Source organism: Oryzias melastigma, linkage group LG1 (genome assembly GCF_002922805.2).
Source record: "Oryzias melastigma strain HK-1 linkage group LG1, ASM292280v2, whole genome shotgun sequence".
Lineage (NCBI taxonomy): Eukaryota > Metazoa > Chordata > Actinopteri > Beloniformes > Adrianichthyidae > Oryzias > Oryzias melastigma.
Genome location: NC_050512.1, coordinates 15797835 through 15820205, shown reverse-complemented (window position 1 = coordinate 15820205; position 22371 = coordinate 15797835). Strand labels below are relative to the sequence as shown.

The 22371-nt window shown below is 37.9% G+C and overlaps 1 protein-coding gene across 1 annotated transcript in view; it reads right to left on the bottom strand.

Annotated features, from left to right (window-relative positions):
• inpp4b (inositol polyphosphate-4-phosphatase type II B) overlaps positions 1-22371 on the bottom strand; it is a 147173-nt gene that overhangs the window by 98876 nt on the left and 25926 nt on the right. Inside the window, exon 4 of the mRNA XM_036212286.1 lies at positions 12998-13105. Within this exon, the coding sequence (XP_036068179.1) occupies positions 12998-13105 (108 nt within the window). The remainder of the gene's footprint in view (positions 1-12997; positions 13106-22371) is intronic.

The window sequence follows — 22371 nt, the reverse complement described above, 5'->3', positions numbered from 1 at the left end:
TGCCCCAGAAGATCTGGAGCCTGATCCTCAGTGACTTCAGTCAAATCAAGCGTTCTGTGCATCCCCGCTGAACATACGTGCAGGAACACTACAGAATATGAGCTCTGACCTCAGGCTACAAGACACGCTTGGCAATTATTGCTCAGTGAGCAGGACTCAAACATAAACAGTATGCATTTCACTGAAACACACACACAATAAAATCATATAAGTTGGAGCAGATGGGAGTTTTGTGTGGGTGAACAGTTCTCGCAAGATTTTCCTAACAGGCTGGCACTGCTTTTATAATCCTCTCATACTCACTGACGATATGCATTGTTAGTATAAGAAGATAATAGGAGGCTCATGAGCGCTCCAGGCTTCTGTGGCTGTGAATGCCTCTGTGTTTGATATTTTAGCACCACACTGAAAGTTGAATGGTTTTTGTGGTGCTTCCTCATCACTGTTGTCTTCTCCTAAATGTCTGTTTTTTTGTGCGTGTTTCACAAATGTGCATCATTGTGTGCCTCCACTTTTCCACACAATTTCTGTTTTTTAAATTAGTTTGTTTTGTTGCATTTCAAAAGTTTTTTTGTCACGTTCTCAGAAATTTGTATTTATTTTGTTGCATTTTCTTTTAGATAAATTCTGTTTTTTAAAATAAAAAAGTGGGGTGTTTTTGTTCTCTTGCAGCATTTAGTCCAACATTTTGACATGCACATCATCTGTAAAACATTTTGAAAATAGCTTTGCAGGCCCTTCATTTCCTGTGAAAAGATAAGGCCTAATTTTAGATCACTTGCACCACCCCTCAAAAATATGATGCAGGAGAAGAAGGCTGCGAGAGGGATAACGACATCACGACAGTTTGGTTCAACAGCACACCAATGTCACACGACTTGCCTAACTGACATGTTTGCCAGTTGAGGCAAAGCAAAGACAACAAAAGAGACTTGCTGTAAACGCTCTGTTTATGAGAAAGTAGAATGTGTCCTTGGTGGCTTTGCGACAGCACATCTGTAGATACAGAAAGTTCCTTTTCGGTTTTGTGAGCGTGCATTATCAAGAACAGCGATAAGATCAAAATAAATATATTTGTATATCCAGGGGAAATGTAAGGTTAAAAGCGTCGGCGGATTTCCGATGATGGTTTTCTATCTGCAAAATCAGAACAAAATAATGACAAAAATCGTTTTGCTTCAGAAATCTGGGGTAAGCTAGCAACTCAAAATGTCACGCTTTCCATCAAATACATTGCAGTCGGAGAGAGTTGAACAAGATGTGTTTACACATGTTCCTTTATTAGGAGTGTGGTTGTTAATTGTACCAATCCCGCATGGCGGTACTGAAGAAACATGCATGCTCTTTGAGGTTTACTTGCACATCATGGAAGACTCCTGCCGGCAAGTTCATCAGTGGCTCAGTTAGCCATGGAAAATAGCTGCTTTTACACAAACACACATGGCCAACACGCATCAGCATTTTCCACCAATGTTCTCTCTCGAAGGAATCCATTACACTGCAGAAACCCACAGGAAACCAGGCAGAAGGGGATTTTCTCAAGCACTTTTCTCTTCCCTTCTCTCTCAATAAAGAGAAAAAAAACACAACTTTTACTAAGCTACTTTTCCTTCAGAAAAAAAAAGCTATTACAGTCAGCCAAGCGCCTAATTCACTTGTGACCCAGTAATTTATTTAGCTGATAATCTGCTTTCGCAGGTGGTATTAAAAATTACCAATAAAATGCGTAAACAGGTGAGAGAAAGGGCTACAGCAGGTATGAGCTGGCTTGATTGGTGCGGAGGACATTTGATTAAATTCTCAAACTGACAACGCATTATGAAATCGATGCAGACAGCCTCCATCTTGAGAAGATTGGAGTGGGATTAAACAGCAAAAGGTCTAAAAGAGGTTATGACAAAACAGAGGGTTCCTGGAAAGGTGCATTTCAGTATGAATTGGTTATTCTGTGCTATATGTATGCCAGCTGCATGAAACATTAGAAGTGCGTTGGGTTGCATACTCACAGCACTGCATTACATTTCTAAAAGATATAAAGAATGTAGCGTTCAAGACTAAAAGTAGTATTCTTGTATGATGATTTAGTGATTAAAATCGTTACCTATGTCGGTGTCTACTATGTGAATACAAAACTGGAAGGAAAAGTTTATTTTGAAATTTTATTTAACAATTGCTAGAAAAGGAGTGTGTAAGACTATGTTCACACCACACTCTCCAATGAAAAGTCTCTAAACACATGTGTATGCTTGTTTCTGGCTCCAGGCACTTCTTAGATGGTTTTCAGGATGTGTGTACAAATCCCACATCCATTGAACACGGAGTGAAAGTCAAACCAGGTAGAACTTTGACCAAAGTGACTTGGATTTAGTAGTGATGTATGGATAGAGTTTCTTTAAGTTCATGGATGTCCCAACTATTTAGGATCATGGAGGAGAAATTAAAGGTTCTCTGGCTGGAATTATTTGACACCTAGTCTTTATTATATATTTAAACAAAGTTGTGAAAGAAAAATCCATTTGTGTCTCATCATATTCATTGGTTGTTGTGATAAGACAGCATCTTAAATCTTGCTCTCTCTGTGTAGAGTTGGCATTTTGTGCCTATGTAGGCTTTCCTCCATGTGCTTTTTCTATGGGCTAAAATCTTGTAGTTCATGACTTCTGCATCCAAATCAAACGTTAGGGCAAGTTTTAGAGTGGCTGTGGTATTTGTCAAAATGCTGCCTGGTTTTGGACTGGTGATAAATCTAAAATGCTCCCGTTCTCCCATGACCCTGAACAGGAAAAGTTGGGGTGGAATGAATACATTAATACATAGATAGGGATACTGTTGTTGGCATTTTCCTGTTCTGTGATTTGTAGCTTTGCAAAAGTTGAAGATATTCCATCCCACTGAGATGCCAGAAATACAGCCTTTATGACTCACTTGGATTTGTGAAGTTTCATGGATGTTTCTTTATGACAGCTCCTCCAGCAGACCCCTATAATTCTGAGATGGACCGAGCAGGTGTAAGAACTGAGCGTATTTTTGTTTTTCTGTCTTTCTGTCTCCCTGACAGCTTTCTAGTGTTCGTCTACTGCGTGTCTTGGGGGACAGTTTCAAAGAGCAGGCATGGCGATCGCACATGTTGGCTGCACACCTGAGCTCCATCCTTAATCAGCTGTGAACGCACTTAGCCACTGCTTCATTGTGTCCGTTTCTCTCAGATCATCAGTTCACATGTGTGGAATCACGTTCCAGGTTTTTTCCCAGCATTCCCTGTAAGTGTTTCAGGGTCTCACTGGGTTCTTCTATTGTGGCACTGCTCCTGCTGTGCACCCAGAAGATCTCCATTAGGACCTGACCTTCACTGCTTTTCTCTTTCCATTTGTTTGCTGCCTTTGTTGTTATTTAGCTTTTAGCTTACTTTGTAAGAAAATCCATTTCTGTCAACCTGAAATCAAGGTCAAACTTGTTTTTCCATTATGACAGATGGATAATATAGATATTAATGGCTACCTTTATACATGACTGTTCTGATTATTTTGTATGAAATAATAATAAACAAAATAATCAGAACAGTCATGAATTCTATAGACACTAAACTTTATCGAATTACCTTTATACATGTTTTTCAAGACATTTTTGATACAAAATTGCTACTTCTTTAAAAGTATAGCCTAGGGTGATGATACAGTGCGGCAAAAAAGAATTTCTTCATCCACCAATTATGCAAGTTCTCCCACTTAAAAATACGAAATACGAGGTCTGTAATTTTCATCATAGGTAAACCTCAGCTATGAGGGACAAAATGACAAAAAAACTACAGAAAATCACATCCTCTGATTTTAAAATAATTTAGTAAAATTATAGTGGAAAATAAGTATTTTTTTACCTACAAACAAGTAAGATTTCTGTCTGTCACAGACCTGTAACTTCTTCTGTAAGAGGATCCTCTGTCCTCCACTCGTTATCTGTATTAATGACACTTGTTAAACTCGTTATCTATATTAAAGACACCTGTCCACAACCTCAAACAGACACGCTCCAAACTCCACGATGGCCAAGACCAATGAGCTATCTAAGGACACCAGAGACTGAAGACTGAATCTGCAATAGATAAGCAGCTTGGTGTGAAGAGATCAACTGTGGAAGCAATTATTAGGAAATGGAAGACATACAAGACCACTGATAATCTCCCTCCATCTGGGGATCCCCGCAAGATCTCACCATGTGGGGTCAAAATGATCTCAAGACCCACACAGAGAGACCTAGAGAATAACCTGCAGAGAGCTGGGTCCAAAGTAACAAAGGCTACCATCAGTAACACACTACAAACCCTGCAGTTCCAGACGTGTCCTCCTGTTAAAGCCAGTACATGTGCAGGTCTGTCTAAAGTTTACTGAAGAACATTTGGATGATCCAGAAGAGGATTTGGAAAATCTCCTATAATCAAATTAAACTAAAGTAGAACTTTTTGGTAAGAACTCTATTCATCCTGTTTGGAGGAGAAAGAATGCTGAGTTGCATCCAAAGAACACCAAACCTACTGTAAAGCATGGGGGTGGGAATATCATGCTTTGGGGCTATTTTTTTTTTCAGCAAAGGGACCAAGACAACTGATCTCTGTTAAGAAAAGAATAAATATCATTAGATTTGAAGTAAAAAAACTCCTTCCATCAGCAAGGGCATTGAAGATGAAACATGGCTGGGTTTTTCAGCATGACAACCATCCCAAACACACTGCCGGGTAGTGAAAGAGTGGCTTCGTAAGAAGTATTACAAGATCCTGGAGTGGTCTATCCAGTCTCCAGATCTCATAGAAAATCTTTGGAGGGAGTGGAAAGCTTGTGTTGCCCAGCGACCACCCCAAAACATCACTGCTCTAGAGGAGATCTGCATGGAGGAATGGACCAAAATACCAGCAACAGTTGATGAAAACCTTGTGAAGACTTACAGAAAACGTTTGACTGCTGTTATTGCCAACAAAGGGTGTAGAACAAAGTTTTAAGATTAACTTTTGTTATTGACCAAATACTTATTTTCCATCATAATCTACAAAATAAATTATTTAAAAATCAGACAATGTGATTTTCTGGATTTCTTTTTTTTTTCATTTCGTCTCTCATAGTAGAGGTTTACCTATGAAGAAAATTCCAGGCCTCTCCCATCTTTTTAAGTGGGAGAACTTGCACAATTGGTAGCTGACTAAATACTTTTTGCCCCACTGTATATACAAAAAAAACAGCATGTTTTATTTAAAACGAAGATTACTTATTTGAAGTGACTATAAGAAATGCAACTCTTTTAAATTACTTTCCTCAAACTTACATAACAAGGCACCACAAAACCATCTCTTAAGGTTGTACAATTGCTCATAAAAATACCACCAAAGAAGTGAAAAGCAGTTAAAGTGTTTGAGGGTAAAGAATATAGCTTCATAAAAAGGCAAAACACATCTGGTTTGCACATTTTCATAAAAAAGTATCTTTATTCGGATTCAGGTGACTGCGTTTAATTAGCCCGCACCACCACAACAAATGTTTTCACGAATGACTGCTCACACCCCAACATCAAAACCCAGAGCACACTTAATTTTACACAATTGTAAATATTCATTGGTGCAGTCAGCCACTTTATTGTAGCGTATGTCAGAACAGCGGGAAAACAAAGTTATTATTTGGTGCCTTTCTGGAGACTGTTAATGGTAGTGAGGAATTATTAGTCCATAAAAAAATCTTAACCCAATTTAATTCAGAATAAGGAAACTTTTTACAAGGCTTTACATTTTAAGGTTTTACAGTGTGAAACTGTGTAAATCAGAATGCCAGAAATCTGCATGGCAGAAACAATGTTAGTGTGTGTTTACATTTTCTGCTCCAAAAACACTTTCACCTCCCTCAAATAAGTTGTTTGGCTCTGTACCTTTCTGCACTGAAAACATACTTAGTTTTAAACAAGAAACTGCAGCGATCAGTGTTTTTAAATTTAAGCAATCATGCTCAATCTGCCCAAAGCTTAATGTTAACGGAGGGATTTAATTCATTATTATGCCAAAGTGATCTGTCTTATTCAAGGCAAATCCCATTCTAGCGTTGGAGCTTTGCCACTGAGTATATCATATGAATCCATAACATTAAGGGCTGCCATGTTTCTTTAGTGATGAGGCTGATTTGCACACTGTCTACAAGCAAGATGGATATTACCACCACTGTGCCAAGTGGAAGGATGACCAAATATCTTCAAGCAGAGAGGTAAATTGTGTTCTAACCTGAACCCCATGATTCATTTTTTCTTAGTATAAAGGACACAATATATCCACACCACAGACAAACGGGAGCATGAAAGCTCAAAAGTGAAAAAGGAATTTAAAAGAAATTACAGAGGCAGCATTGATTTTTGATGGTTATTGTGCTGTGAGGTGGCTTCTATCTTGGAGGCACAAAGGTGAAACTGAGGAATCATATAAATAAACTCTATGCTGCAAGTTTTTATAAAAAGTGGCCCAACGACTTCACAAAAAGAGAAGAATAATTCATTGTGAAGCAGCGATCAGTTAATGAAAGTCTGTATCTGTTTTTTTCTTTTCATCAAAGCAATATTTAGCATCATGTGAAAATGAAATTACAAATACTACTGTTTGGTTTTGACCACAGTATGCTAAAATCCTAAAAAAAAAGAATAATAGGATGACAGGAGAAGAAAGAGAAAACTGGATAATCTTCCAGAGCTGAAGCGAAAGCAGCAAATTCTTCCTGGGTGTTTACTAAAAATAATAAAATTGTTTCTTTAGCCCCTATACGCTGCATACAAATGGTTATCAACTTCCATTGCCTTTCCTCTGTCATTGGCCTTGTGTGCAAAACATTTACACAAAGCTCCCTTTTCCATCAGCGTTTTCTATTAAAACTATCGGCAGAAGTCCTTCTGAAGCACGACTTCCAATTTTCAGACATTGCATTGTTGTGAATAGTGGTGTCAACAACGGCATAACTTCCAGAGCAGGTGAAGGGACATGGTGGGTGGTCTGCACTGCACTGTGTCAACAGGAGACAACTTGAAGGCTCAGCAGCTATTGCTGCTGTGGCAAATGAGTATCTAAATTCAATAGTAATTTTTTTCTGCATTGATTAGAACAAGTATTGATTAATTTGGTGGTATTATCATCTATGGAAATAGAAGAAATGATTGGGAAGATGGAACAGATGATTGTTTTTTACACCACAGCACTGCCAGCAAATGAGTTTCTTTCAAAATAAAATCTAGATGTAGTATATTTTGGAGTTGCAGACATGTGGCATTGGATTGGGAGGTTGGTGGGGGAACACAGGAGCCATCAGACAAGAAGCAGTCTTATCTAAGAACTGTTACTTTTGCAGGTTATCACTCATGAGCTGCTCAACCGGTCAACACCAAGACCTTTCTTGCAAAATTCAGCGTGTTTTGTGTTCCTCCCGCCTTTCTGTCACTGTCTGCTCTGTTTCCCCTTGTGCATCCATTTCCTTCATCTTCTCTTTTTCTCGTGGTTAACTTTTGTTCCCCTCAGAATATCCCCACCCCTCTCACACCCGTCCAACTGAACCAGGCAGCCATGCCAGAAATGTATTAGCTCACTGTCTTGTACACATCATGATTATTGACAGGCAGGATTGAATGAGAGCGGGATTCTCCATAGTTCAGCAGTTCATAACTGGAGTGACAATTCACCACCTCGGTGGCTGCTTGAACCACCTCCTGAGATGTGGATAACATCAGCCAGTCAGAATATCCTCCAATAGGGTGCAGAACAACTATATTTCTCAAAGATTTTCTCCATTGAAATCTGATGTGGAGTCTCTGGTAGATGCTAAATAACTTCAGACAAATGTGTGTGTAAGACATAATTGTATACATTTCAGCTAAAATGAACAAGAAAAAGTCCTTTGAGTTGTAGAATTAGCAAGTCTTGTTCATACATGAAAATATAAAGGTGAACAATGGGACTTTCAAGAAATTAGTTTTTTTTTTTTGGATTGCCAGAGAATAAACTAATACATTCTCTTTACCTTTTTTAGATGTGTTTATCTCTCCATTGGACAAAACGTTAAACTTCAATAAAATTGGGTTCTTGGTGTTTTTAACATTTTTCTGATGGAGGACATGCATATAGTAAAATAAGAGCAAAATTGCAATTCTGTGTATTTATTTACTCAAATGAATCAGGAACCGATGAGAAAATGACGTTAGAAAAAGCTTGTAGATGTGGAACAGAAGCTACAATCAGCAGGTCACAAACTCTCTGTTCCTTTCCGAGGTGGAAATCTTGAGGCACCTCACGATTCAATTACAATTCAGGAGGCAACAATTATGAAATGATTCGATTATGAAACAATTATCAATGCTTCCCAGAGCTGCATTCTTTTAGAAATGTTTCCCTTTGCCATAAGACCAGTATTACTTACTGTTCTCCACCAAAGTGCATTTTCAAGTAACAATGAGATCAGTGAAGTTATTTCATTTTTATTGAGAACATAAAAACTCTGATGTGAAAAATATCTTGTTTTTAATGAAATATTTCACATGATCAAAAGAGATTTTTTTCTCCTGAACTCACCAACCAACACCAATAGCTCTGATATTGCTCGCCATTTTTGTTGCACTGGTAACGTTAGGTTGTGAGGGGCTGTAAGCTAGCAGGAGAGCATGTAAACAGATGGGTGACCAGAAATGGAGGCGGGCTCACTCTGCGTCAACAGTCCCGCCCACAACTCGGAGGCAAATTTCTGATGAACTCTTACTGTTCAGGAGAAAATGAGTATTTTTTTTTGGCTAAAAACAGCATAATCATGACTAAAATACACTGAAAGTGCATTTAAAATAAATCAAAGATGATCCAAGTTGGACTAAATTAGTTTTTCTCCACTGCCTTTGGAAGAAAACTATATATCGAGGTGTGAATTACATACAGTACATGGTGTCTTGCTCATGCGGCTGTTAAAGTAGCTCAGTAAAAAGCCCCGTTGAGTTTTCTTTGATTGAAAATGTTAAACACCTTCCCTGTTAAAATAACCAAACGTGCACTGTGTTCCTGTTAGACTCAAATAGGTCTTTTGTTTCTTTCACTCCATGGTATGCAGTGCAGAAACCAAGATTTTCTCCTTTGTAAGTTAGAACAATAAGCTGAAAACTGCAGCAGTGCATTCTACACTGAGGAAGGAAAAAGCAGCAAAAATCAAAACCGCATAGGGGAATAAACAGCTCTTCCAGCCCGTCCTGCCCCTCCACTTAATGACCATAGTAAAGGCTTGTACGGGTATTAAGCTACAACTAGTGCATCTCTGAACTCCATGCAGGGATAAGTGGAAATAATTCTGATGCACCCAGCATGCAAGTGAAATATTCTTCCATGTGACATGGAGATAATGACTGATGAGATTCAGCAGGAACTTTCCATTAATCTTAATCCTTCACTACAATCTGTTCAGACCTGTTACAAAACTTTAAGATGAGCAACACTGATAATTTTCTGAGATCAAACGGTCATACTTGAATGATCAAGATGAAGACGCTACGAATGAGACCATTTGTGGAGAGCGTGTTGAGATTCTTTTCAGCTGCAAACCAAATTTTGGGGATTCTGTGAACAAAAGTTGATGTTGGTGTTGACTTCATTACTCTTGGGAGTCACTCAAAGTGCAGCTATGAATCATCTTCGGTTAGCAAACACGGTGTTGAAGTAAAACTGACCTGTCAACATTTGACAGCTGGGCTGGAGGGCGGGATCACTCGCACCTTGGAAACATCTAACCGGGCTGAACTCCTTTTTACACTTCCGTTCTCTCAGCGATCAGTCTCACAGCCCTGCCTGCGCTCTCAAATATTTATGAGTGTGCAGCCAGTGTCTTCTTAGAATATCTAAATGTGAAGCCGTGAAGGAGAGGGGAAACTCTACACTGCTTTCAAATTCTTTTGTCCTCCGCTGATGTTTAGGCTGTCATCTAACCTCACTCTATTCATTTCCTCGCCCACCTCTTCAGATGCAATTCAGTTCAACCTGATGGTATTTGGCAGATATAATACAAGATGGCAAACGCATATTTTTCTTTTCCTTATTCGCACAGCTTTATGTAACATTTTGATTTCCAGAGAACAGAATCAGCGGATGTCACGTCAAATATGACCAAAGGGTTAAAGTGGCATGTGAAAGCGGATTTGTCAAACACGCAGTCTCAGACACAACAAATAGCTCCCTTGTTTACTCTTACTAGAAAAAATTAAATGACTAAGTGATTTCTGATCTGCCACTTAAAGCCACCGGGGGCTGATGCCTGGTGACAGCTCGTGTTCAGGGTCATGCGTGTGTTTACCTCAAGAGTCTCTAATGAGAGCCAGACAAGCATTCTGTGCCCTGCAGAGCGGAGATGAGAATATAAAAAGTACTGCAGGCATGCCGGAAAAATATGGGAAATCTCTCTAAATCTCTTCAGCCTTTGGAAGACCCATGTTATTAAATTTCATCACAGGGTTTTTATTTATTTAATTTCCCTTCCAAATTTGTATTTATTCATCCTTCAAAAATATTTTATGAAAGCAGTAATGGAAGAAAAAATTTGCGCAGAGTATAAAAGTAAATCCTACCTTGATTGCAATTAGTTTAACCTTCACCCTTTTATCCGAAAATATAAGCTGGAGTAAACGCTTTTACTCCATGTTGGGGATCATTTTAATAGACGGACTGATAGAAATCAATTTCATATAAAAGGACTTACAAAAACAGAGAACTATTGAGAAAAAAATAAAAAAATGAAAATAAAAATAAATCACACACTTGAAAACGTACTGCCTTTCTTTTATTTAAAAAGACAACTTTGGTTTTCACTCCTAAACCTTTTTACTAGACAACAACCAATGGTGTCTATATCCAGACATTTAATAAAGTCTCTAGTGGTATATGGCACACAGAGCAATAAAAGAAAGGAAACAGATGGAAAACAAAGAGGGAGTTTATGTACTTTCTGAGTATATTTGAGTGAGAAGGCTCTGGTTCAAATCCCAGATGGAGTTTGCACATTCTCCTCATGCATGCATGGGTTCCTCTCACAATCAAAAACATGCTTCTTAGGTCAATTGCTGAGTCTAAATTGGTTATAGATGTAAGTTTGAGTGTGTAGTTCTGCGGCCTTGCATTAGACTGGCTTGCATGGGCATCAAGAAGTTGTTTAGACTCATCTCCTGCAGTGGTTTTCTTTAAAACTGAAAAAAGAAAAGAAAATCTTCTGCAAACAGGTTGTTGATGTGTTTCATACGCGCTCTGGAGGGGGCTCCGCTGCACCTCAGCTCTGCAGCACCCCCTTCAGACACAACAGTTTCATACAAGCGTCTTGAGTTGTTTTGAGTTTTTGTGATGAACCGGAAGAGTCACATGACTGAAAACAAATCTGTGAATATGTGGATCCACGAGTAATAAAACGTAAATACTCTAATATCACTGTAATAACCTTTCTGTTAATTTTTTTTTTACTATGCTACAGTTTGGAAACGGAAATCAAATAGTTAACAAGCTACTCTATAGGGTTCATATGTTTGTAAATCTGACTGACGTCAGTGCTTCACCAGCCCTGAACCTCACCGTACATCACTGCCAGATGGGGGTAACAGGCTAGCACTTTCACAAAAGATTGACAGCCAGAAAAAAAAAGATAGCTCCTCAAACGTTTCAAATAATCAGATGTAAACTTTATAAATACCTGTCTCCACAAAAATGTCAAAAGACATTTAATGCAAATAGAAATGACTCATGTTAACACTTTGAATGCACCCTTATGATTGATGTAGACTTATACAATGTGCTTACAACCCCATAAGAATGAATCTCTGTCTAATACTGCCCTGCTTGTTTGCAAGGACAAATGCAAATGCAAAAAAAAAAAAAAAAAGAAAATCTGATCCTAATCCTTCCACAGTTTCACTCTAATGTAAACTCTATCCTTGTATGAAACCTAACTCTATGGATAGGTCAAATCCTTAAAAAACTCTTGTGTCTTCACTACAATGAAAGTCTCCACAGCATGCCAAGTTTTCAGGGTCAGGGCCTAAAAGACTACAAAAACATCTACGCATACACAGGTGTAGAAAATACTGTATTACCATTCAAAAACCTTTTAAAAACAAGTAATTTTCTCAGTATTGTGATCTTAAAAAAGTAACACTCTAAATGAAGATATTGAATTCTATGTTGCCTTGATAGCATTTTCCTAGTCTATTTTGCTGCTAGTTCTGGAAACAGGAGTATGATAGGATACTCCCACGCAGAAATGTCACAGAAATCAAGTTTGCTTTAAGTAACCAAGTTTTTTTTAGTTTTTTTTATGGCAACCAGAAAAATCATGATACAGCTGCATGTGTTCTGCAATCACTTTAAACATTTTATAGGATCAGTAGTGCAAAAAAAAAAAAATCTTCAGAAGCCATAATGATTTTAAGTCTGTTATGCTAAATTAAGAAATAGAATCCTGGTATGAGTTCAGGACTTAATTTAGATCAAACATACAGCCACAAAGACGAGTCTGTTATAAAGTCTGTTAAATGTCTAAATCAAAGGGCCCGGCCCATTCAGGATTCTACGTCTGGCTCCTCATCCATTTCCCACAGATGAAGCCAGATGGCTTTCCCAAGGGATGGGCTGAATTGCGAAGACGCTCCCTGCATACTGCAGTGAGTACTAACCTTGTCCTTTGAAAATGCAGCCAGAGGTTAGGGCCAAAGACTCTTAAAATGGATCATAGGTAAGACAGTGTTCATGTTCAAAACATGACTCATTCAGGTTTACATTTAAATCACTTTGAGAGCTGATACAACTGTCAAACAGCTTTCCATTTTCTTCCCCTGAAGATTAAAACCTCACAAGCAGCACTTGAAATGTGACGGATTCACAGATGGCTTCGAACACATTGTTATAATTATCCTCGTCGCCACTTGATTTTCAGTGTGTCGTTTTTACAATATAAGCATATGCACAGCAAAGTAAGAGTTTACTCACAGATTCCTGGTTCTTGTCCTTCACATCATAAACCATTAGCTTGACCAATGTCTCTGGATAGTCTGAAGGGAAGGTCACTCCAGTCAGAAATAGTGGGTCTTTATTTGCCTGGAAGAAAGAAGGACAATGCAGACACTCTGTTAACCACAGTATGGACATTTAGAGCATGAGCACATTTGTGACTGTTGATATTATTGTGTCCATCTGCTCTGCAACACACAAAAAAGGGCAAAAAAGCATAATGGCAAGAGATAAAGAGGAAAACTTGGACGAGTGAATAAACGAGAAGCTCAACTTTTCTCTCATTCCTTGCTTTTCTTTTTTTTCAAACCACTCTGCGCTACTTTTTTTATTCTTTGTCCAAGCACAAGAAATAATAATAAAAAAAAAAAAATCCATGGGGATCTACTCAGAGGAATGTCGCAACTACAGCTGTCCAAATGAAATTGTAGAACCAGAGCAGCAAATGTTGATTGGTAAGGAAAAACGGCTGATGAGGTTATTCAAAACAAGCAACTGGTAAAGCTTAAATATAACAGAACATTAATGGCATAAACAAATATAAGTCAACAGATTTATGGAGTTAACGTTTTAAAGCAGCACAGATCAGCCCATATGTTTTTTTTTGTTTTTTTTTTTTATGAATGGCATTATGAATGACTTTGCAAGAGTGCAAGGAGGTCTGCTGCAAAAACACCAAAAAACATCTCATGAACTCAAACACAGAGACATGTTGATCCATGTTTTTGCAGAGCTCTACAAAATAAATACATCTGATCTCTGAACATAGTCCCTGTCTTTCGTGTATTGTAAATGAGATATAAAGTCAATGTTCCTGCGTAGCCATGAGGCTGAAAAATTTGGACAGTGGCTCCTCCCACACACGTTAATAGTTTTTGAACACATTTTTGGACAGGCATCAAGCAGCATATTTGATGTGCGTTTGGTTTGAATGCAGCATGTGTTTTAAATCAAAATGATTTGTTCTAAGTCCCAATCTGAATTTTTTTATAAAAAATTATAGGAAGATTTTCTTTTAATGCAGCCTTTATATGTTGCAATTTCTTGCTTTACCTTCCTTGAAAGACAAAACTTCACAATAAAAGCCCTCAATGGTGCACATTGAAGTAAGAATAGAAATGTAAGTGAGCCTTCTTCCCAGAGTGGTGATACTTACTACTTTTTTTAGTTGTCTTTTCCAGGAGCTGAGTAAACAGATAAAGACTGAGCACCTCTTTTGTTGAACAGATTTGACTGCTACAGTAGGGGTTATATAACCTACTACTTGAACACACTATATATATATTTATATTAGTCCTTTTGAATTTAAGGTTAGATTTTCTCAGACATTTTGCTCTAGACCATATAAGAAATATAAAGGAGGGTAGAGGGTTTAGTAGATACTAAAACATCACCACATATGCCCCCCTCCCCAAGCGACACACAAGACTGAGGTCAGGCGGGTGTCAGCCGAAAGTGTTTGACCTCCCAGAGACACCGATGAGCATCTTGGTGGTCACTCAACATGCCAGCCCAGGTTGAAAGTGATTGTAGTGTAACAAAGTAATAAAAATACAGACACAGTTGGTATCGATGCCGTCTGCAGAAATATCTTTGGAAATTTAATATCTATGTCACTGTTTTTATGAGACTTAGCTGGCTACAAAGATCATTAATCATGAAGAGATTAGTGATCAGCACTGGCACAAAAACCTTTTATTTTAGTGTTTCTCATACAAGTCCATAAACTACACTTTTTTTGTTTTGTTTTTCTGAGTTTAAAAAAAAGAGTCCATACTTTAAAAGACAAGCAAAATGTCTCAGAGCTGAGTGTGTTTTCACATCAGACCAAACAAGCTTTTTAGTCACATTATGTTGTTTTTTCAGTACCAATTCAAAGCAGTTTATGTTTATATTGAGGGTTTCCTCTTCCGTTAGTTGCTCTGATGGGCGTCTGCTGAATGCAGCCTGTTGGGACCGTGTGACATCACAGCGGGGAGACGTAATGAGCCCAGCTTAGACAAATAAAGCCACACCCATCATTCAATTAAAACATTTGATCTTTTTTTACTCTAAATACACAAATATACTTCCCAAAATAATTAATTTCCTGTTAGCATACTATGGTCTAAATGAACAGCCAATTGTGAATAATTTAAAATGAAAAAATATATTTATAGAAATTATAACGTAAATATTTCTGTTCACTTTACTTCTGCATTTTTTAAAAATATACACATATTATGACAACTGTGCAAATAACTTGGTAGGAGTGGGGTTGTATAAATTTGTTTCTTCCCATTCTTATTTAAACACTCAATGTGTCAGCTGATGGACCATCAAAAACAAGGGCTCATTTGTTGGATTTAACTTCCAGAATATACCGATAGATTCCTCCTGTCTAATACTGAACAGGATTAATCTCAGCCAAAATGATAAAACAAATTAAATTCATGCTCATCTTTTAGCTCTTGTGCTATCGTAGGCATGTTTACATTAAAAGTGGGATCCTCTGGAGCCCACAAGAGAGCATGAGGGTTAAGGATGCACGTAGTAACGGAAAGGAATGCCAAACTTAACTCCCTCCTTCAAGGAAAGTTTTTTATTTTTATTTTTTTCCCAAAAAATAAATACTAAATACTAACTAAATAAATAAATGCACAACAGCCCAGTTTTTTTAAGACGATTTCCTTTTTTTTGTTTGTTTTTTGTTTTTTTACTTTTTCTATTACTCAAACCAAAAAAGCTCCTTAAAGTCCCACTTCAATCACCTTTTGATCTATTGTAAAATTGTTCCCAGGTCTTTTAATTATGATTGTCAATTTTAGCCACAAAACAGCAGGAGTTAAAAATTATCTTCTCAGTTGTTAGCGGGACTGTTGGCACTCCTGCTAGCTTACAGTCCCTCACAACCCCAACCTAACATTACAGGTGCAATAAAAATGGCGAGCAATATCGGAGCTATCAAGTTGTACAGTTTTGAGTTAGATGCCATCTCAGATGAGGAAAACAAAGACATACATGCGTATATGTTCTGCAAGTAGATACATCGGGTTGGAGCAGAGGAGAGAGCTTGTGGTCTTTTATATTTTACGTCACACATAAAAGCTTTTTTAGATGGAATTTTTGTGTCTGCTCCCTATTCACAACTATTTGAAAAAATAAATACTCAAAAACATTGATTTAATCTTAATTTTCTTTATATATTTATCCTCCATTATGAATAAAGTAACTGCATGTAAAAACAGTTGTAATTGAAGTTGGTCTTTAAAAGTTTTTATCTACAGTGGGGAGAACAATGTGGGTGATTTTGCTCCACAATGTTTGAAGGCTAATGTAGAATTAGTTTTCAGGAACAATAGATAGAGTTCCTCAGACTTCTGATCTCTTGTCAATTTTGCAGTTGACATTATGAAGTGAATCAATGAGCTTTCCAAGAAACGTCTATATGCCTGATTCACACAAAGAAAGGATTAAATGTTCAGCTGCATTTACAAGAAAACACAGTGCTGCAAACCCACTTGATTTTTCAGAAATCTTCTAAGGGCTGACAGAGAGGGAAATAAAACAAGTATGCCGCCTCTGATTTCATCCTCTCTAGACATGGCAATACTAATCTTGACTGGTGCCATCTTCTTCCAGCCATGAAGCTGCGTGGTTTCTGAGCTCTAACATCACACAGCCTGATTCAGCACAGCGGGTCTACAGACAGACTGGAACCACTTTGAGCGCAGCCGCAAATCAGAGTCTACGCAGTACTGTACACAGAAAAATGGACAGAAAAAAAAGACTCATTAAACTCAGCCGAACGCAGGTACACACACACACACACACAACCACTCTCTCTGGCACACTTGAATGAGCCTCATTCAGACTCACCAGCATGCTTGGCAGCCTCAGTTGCGTCTGAATCTTCTCAGAGCTGCGAATGGGCTAAGATGGGCTAAAGTGGTAAGCCTGTCTCCATTTACCCCGAGAAGCAAAGCAGCCTGTCATGCCAGTGGTCAGCACATGCTGGAAGAGACAGCTGCCCCTCTGTTGTCTTTTTGACCAGCAGGGTTGTAAAGCCCAGTGGGACAGCCAATTTAGGCCATTAAAAGGGTGTGTGTGTTTGTGTGAGATTACTTTAAGAAGGAAACATGAGTCCTGTGTATGCTTACACTGGGGGCTTTTCTACCTCATTTGACCACTCTTAATTATTATAAACAGAGACTCTAGACTTTTTGGACGTCCTCCAGGTAAAGGGTTTATGAAATGGATAGCATGAAATCAAAAACTTCTTCTTTTTTTCTTTTTGAAATCCATTGATTTTATATGACATCAAAATCTCATCAAGTAAAAACACTTCTGGACCCACTGCCCATGATCTCAGAGTTGGCCTGAAATTTTTTAACCAATATTCAAATGTTCTAAGACTAAAAGAGGCAACATGGAATACAAAAAGCACTCTCTCTGAAGACATTGCTTTACACAAAGTACACAAAGCTTTTCCCAATACTTTAAATTTATTTTATTTGCTTTGTTTCTAAGACATTGATTTTGTTTCTTTGCAAAAAAAAAAAAAAACCCTAATCAGGAAATGTAAAACTGATTTGTTGATTTAATGACAGGCAGTTTTAGAAACAATGATTGTCCTAATAGCAAATCATTTTAGTGTCATTCCAGATGAATATCTTACTTAAAAGTTGTGTTTGCAATAAACATTGTCCGGAGGTCAAAACCAGAGTTCACGCTTATTTGAGTTGAACTGTTTCTACAGGATTGCATTCAGATAAATTGATGTCAAAAACTCCAACTTTGCAAAGCTACAGTGGGTAAGAGAACACAAATGTTGTTTTTCTCTAAATCTTTATATACTGTACTTTAACTTGACCTCTAAACTCGGGCACTTCGACTAAATAAAACCAGATTGTAGTGGTTTTATCAATACATTCAAGATCAGGATAAATTGCCCAGAATCTTCACCTAGATCTTCAACTGGTTGCTGGCCATCACTGTGCCAGTTTGTCTAAACTCCGTTGGTGTGACTTCATTCCAAAAGGTGAGTTCACACTTTTAAAGCCTGAGTAACTAAATCAACTCAACTCAACTCAACTTTCTTTGTATAGCACTTTTACAAAGCAGACAGCTAAAACAAAGTGCTAAATACCAAAAACATAACAGGCAGCCACACTAAGACAAGATAAATAGATACACAAAAGACAATAAAATAATAAATAAAATACTAAAAGCAGTAAAATAACAGTACAAACAGCAGGAGTCTCAAATTTTGTTAAAAGCAAGGGCATAAAAATGAGTGTTTTCAGATGGGTTTTAAAGATGGGCAGCGATGGTGCTTCTCTGATTAACAATGGCAAAGAATTTCAAAGCCTGCGGCCAGCAACCGCAAAGGCCAAATCCCCTCTGAGCTTTTGCCTGGACCTTGGTGTCTCCAGAAGGAGCTGGTCTGCTGATCAGTGGCATCAGGAGAAATAAGGAGAAAGCAGCTCAGAGAGGTACAGCGGGGTAAGACCATGTAAAGACTTAAAAACAAATAAAAGAATATTTAAATGAATTTTAAAATGTGCAGGCAGCCAGTGGAGTGATGCTAAAACCGGCGTGATGTGGTCTCTCTTACGTCCTCCAACCAAGAGACGGGCAGCTGCATTTTGGACACGTTGGAGACATGAGAGAGATGTCTGACTGAGTCCAAGGTAAAGAGAGTTGCAGTAACCCAGCTGAGATGTGAGAAAAGGCATGGATTACTGCCTCAAAATGTGCAGGAGATAAAGATGGTTTCACCTTGGAGAGTTGCCGAAGTTTAAAAAAGCTTGTTTTCACCACTCAGCCGACCTGGTGATCAAGTTTAAAATGACTATCAAACTTAAAACCTATTAGAAATTGTTGACTTTAAAAAGTTAGACATATAACCCAGATCAACTGGAGATTGGTCCAAACAGTAGTTGCTCTGTTTTGTTTTCATCAAAGCTCAAGAAACTTAGGGCCAACCAGTCCTTCATATCTGAAAGGCATGATAAAAGCGGGCTAGCCGAAGAACAGTTCATTTTTTTCAATGGCAGATAGATCTGAGTATCATCAGCATACAGGTGAAAGGAAACAATGTGCCTTCTCAGAATGGACCCAAACGGAGCAGATACAAAGAAAACAGAAGTTGCCCTAAAACTGAACCCTGTGGCACTCTAAAAGACACCCCAGCTTTTCTAGATTTAAAACCATCAAGATTAAAACACATTGTCTGTCCTGTTAAGTAAGACCTAAACCAATCTAAAGTGGTACCTTGAATCCCCACTAGGTTCTGGAGCCTAGATATTAGGATAGAGTGGTTCACTGTATCAAACGCTGCTGATAGATCAAGGAGAAGCAGAACCACATCCATGGATCCATCCATGGACTAAAAAGAGCTTTCTGTCTGATTGTAGTCAGAGGGGTTGTAGTGGGCTGACACTCTTCTCTTCAGTCCTCTGTCTTTGCGCCGGCTCCCCACAAGGCTGTGTTTTGAGCCCCCTGCTCTACACCTGTTACACCTTAATCTGTACACTCACAAAACCATAACAACACCATTGTGAAGTTTACAGATGAGTGGTCAAACTCCAATAGGGGATAAGTACGCTTATAGTTACAAGGTGGAGCAGTTCTCATCGTGGGGTAAGCAGAATCACTCGTACCTTAAAGACCAATGAGATGATCATTGACTGTAGGAAGAAGAAAACTGAAATCACTCCACTTTTCTTTAGTTGGAACTGTGTAGAGAGGGTAGTTGACTTCCCATCTCTGGGAGTCTCTGGGAGTCTATATAAAGACACAAACACCTCTACACTGCTTAAAAAGGCCAAGAAAACAATCTGCTTCATTAGGACGACAATGTAATTCAGAGACCACTGCTGTCCTTCAAACAGTTCCCCATACAACGCACTTTAACCTTCTACATTGATGTCTAGAAGACCAGCAGCCCAATGGTTCAGAGGGAAGCACTCTGGAGAGTCATAAACATGGCACAGAAGATCACTGGCCGCCTTCTCCCAACACTCAACAATCAACCCACTTTCTTCACACTGTTTCAAGAAGCTTAAAGAATTCTCAAATACATGCGACACCCAAGGCATAATGTGTTTGATCTACTAACACCAGGACGATATCAGAGGACAATCAGAGCCAGTACAAAAACTATAATACAGGTTTTAACCAACAGCTATTACCACTCTCAATAATAAAAAAAACCCCACTATTTTCATGAGATGTAAAGCAAAAATAAAAAGATGGAGCACATGATTGTGTGTGATTTTTCTGAAACTATCAATTGTGATTACTACTTTTGATCTTATATATATATATATATATTTTTTTACTAAATAAACATATGTAACTGTTAGTTAGATGCACCTTAACTATTTGGCAATTTTTTCACGTCTGTTTTAAATGTAAATAGTGCAATAACAATAAACTCTATTCTAAATGTTTATTTTAAATTAGATCCTTCACAATTCTGTTTAGAAGATATAAAACAAAATCTAAATGTTTTTGAATCAGGATTTTTAAAAAGTTAGAATTAGGCTAAACAGAAAAGTCGTTTCTCATTCCCTAAATATATTAATTGCAGTGGATGCAGTTTATTTTTCTAATAGAAAAAATATGAAGGGCAGCTTTATACACAAAAACTAGCATTACAATGGATATGCAAAAAATATAAATCCTAAATAAAAAAAATAAAATAACACTTGTAGCAGTCAAAAATCTTTAAAAAGGACATTTCTTTGTGTCTTCCACTTCACAAGTAACACTTTGTTCCATCTGTGATGCAAATCTGGAGTGCTGGATGAATGTGTTTAGTTCTAATACTTAGTTCTAGCAATGTAGAACAAAGGTAACCACAAATATTTTGTCATAAAGTATCTCATGAGCTGCTTTGATATAGTTTTACCTAAAACTACAATCGGTCAACAGTGGGTCAGAAAGGAAGTTTAATCACAAAAATGAGTAGACCTTTTCACCAGTGGCATATGCTAGTACTTATTCTAATCTCTTGGAAAAATGCACTCAACAAGCTTCTTATTGAGCATAGAGGGGATTATTCACTGATTTCCTGGGATCTTGATACAAAGAAGTCTAGAGGGAAAACATTCTTAAAGTAGATTGTTTTTGCTGACAGAACTGCATCACAGACGGTGGATTTAAGAGGAAAATGACCAGACGGATTTAAGCAGACGGCAAGGCACAATTCTTTACAGCTGCAGTACCTTTGGAGTAAAAATTTACAATCATCTGGTGACAAAGTCTGGCAGGACAGTGCTTACGAGTTATTTATGTGGACGTGGAAATGTAAGTTGTGATTCTTGTGAAATTCACCACCCCCAAGAGGCGAGGCTGTTATGAGTGTGAACAATGGCCCTGTCAGGCAGTAACATGGTACCGGTAACTTCCAAATGATAGAGTGACGACATCAGACTTTGCTCTTTCATTCAGGTTGTTTTTAGACCATATAACAAACATACTATTTTCTGTATTTGTTTATATACATATTAGAAGATGTATGCAGACTAAAAATAAGAAACACTTTAAAGGGGTTTAAAGGTTGTTTTTTCCCTCTGACCTACATTTTAAAGTAAGCAGAAGAGAGTTTCCTCCAATTAACTTTTTATTTAACTTAAATAAATCAGTTGCAAGTCTTCTTGATGATTACAGAGACAGTATATATGCTGAGGTTTTTCAAACTAGGAAACCCAAAGAGTGTCCAGCAGTGCAGAGAGCAGCTGTTGAAAGCAGGCATCCTGGGAATGTGACAACAGGAAAGAGCACAAGTGGCAGTGAGGCTGTCTTCACACACCACTGCAACACTGGAGCTCCACACGACAGTCAAGCATTTTCAAGTACGAAAAAACACGGTTTTCTTGAAAAGCTGATGCATATGTGCAGATTTTATAAATATTAATTAACATTTCTATTGATTAAAGTGTTTTAAACATAAATTAATAGATAATATGAACAAACTGATTATATCCAAATATGACTATGTTTTCTTCATAATTTTTTGAAACGAAGAGAAAAAAAATGTCATTTTTATTACTGTGTCCAAACTAATAAAATTATAATTTGAGAGAAAGAGATTCTTCAAAGCATCACAAATGAATAAATAACATTGAGTACCTACATACCCTGTTTTTGCGGAGTCGAAAGCAGTCCATATGATTAGATCCTGCTGCAGATCCCGAACATTGGAGCCATAAAATGAAAAGGAACTCAGAGTGTCTGCAGAGCTGGCTGAGGCAGCATACAGTATCCTACCACATCCTGCGTTTTCACAGAGGCATGCACAAACACATGTGCCGCTGTTCCCTTCATTTGGGAGAAAGGCAGCCTGGATGGGGCTTTGAAAGTGC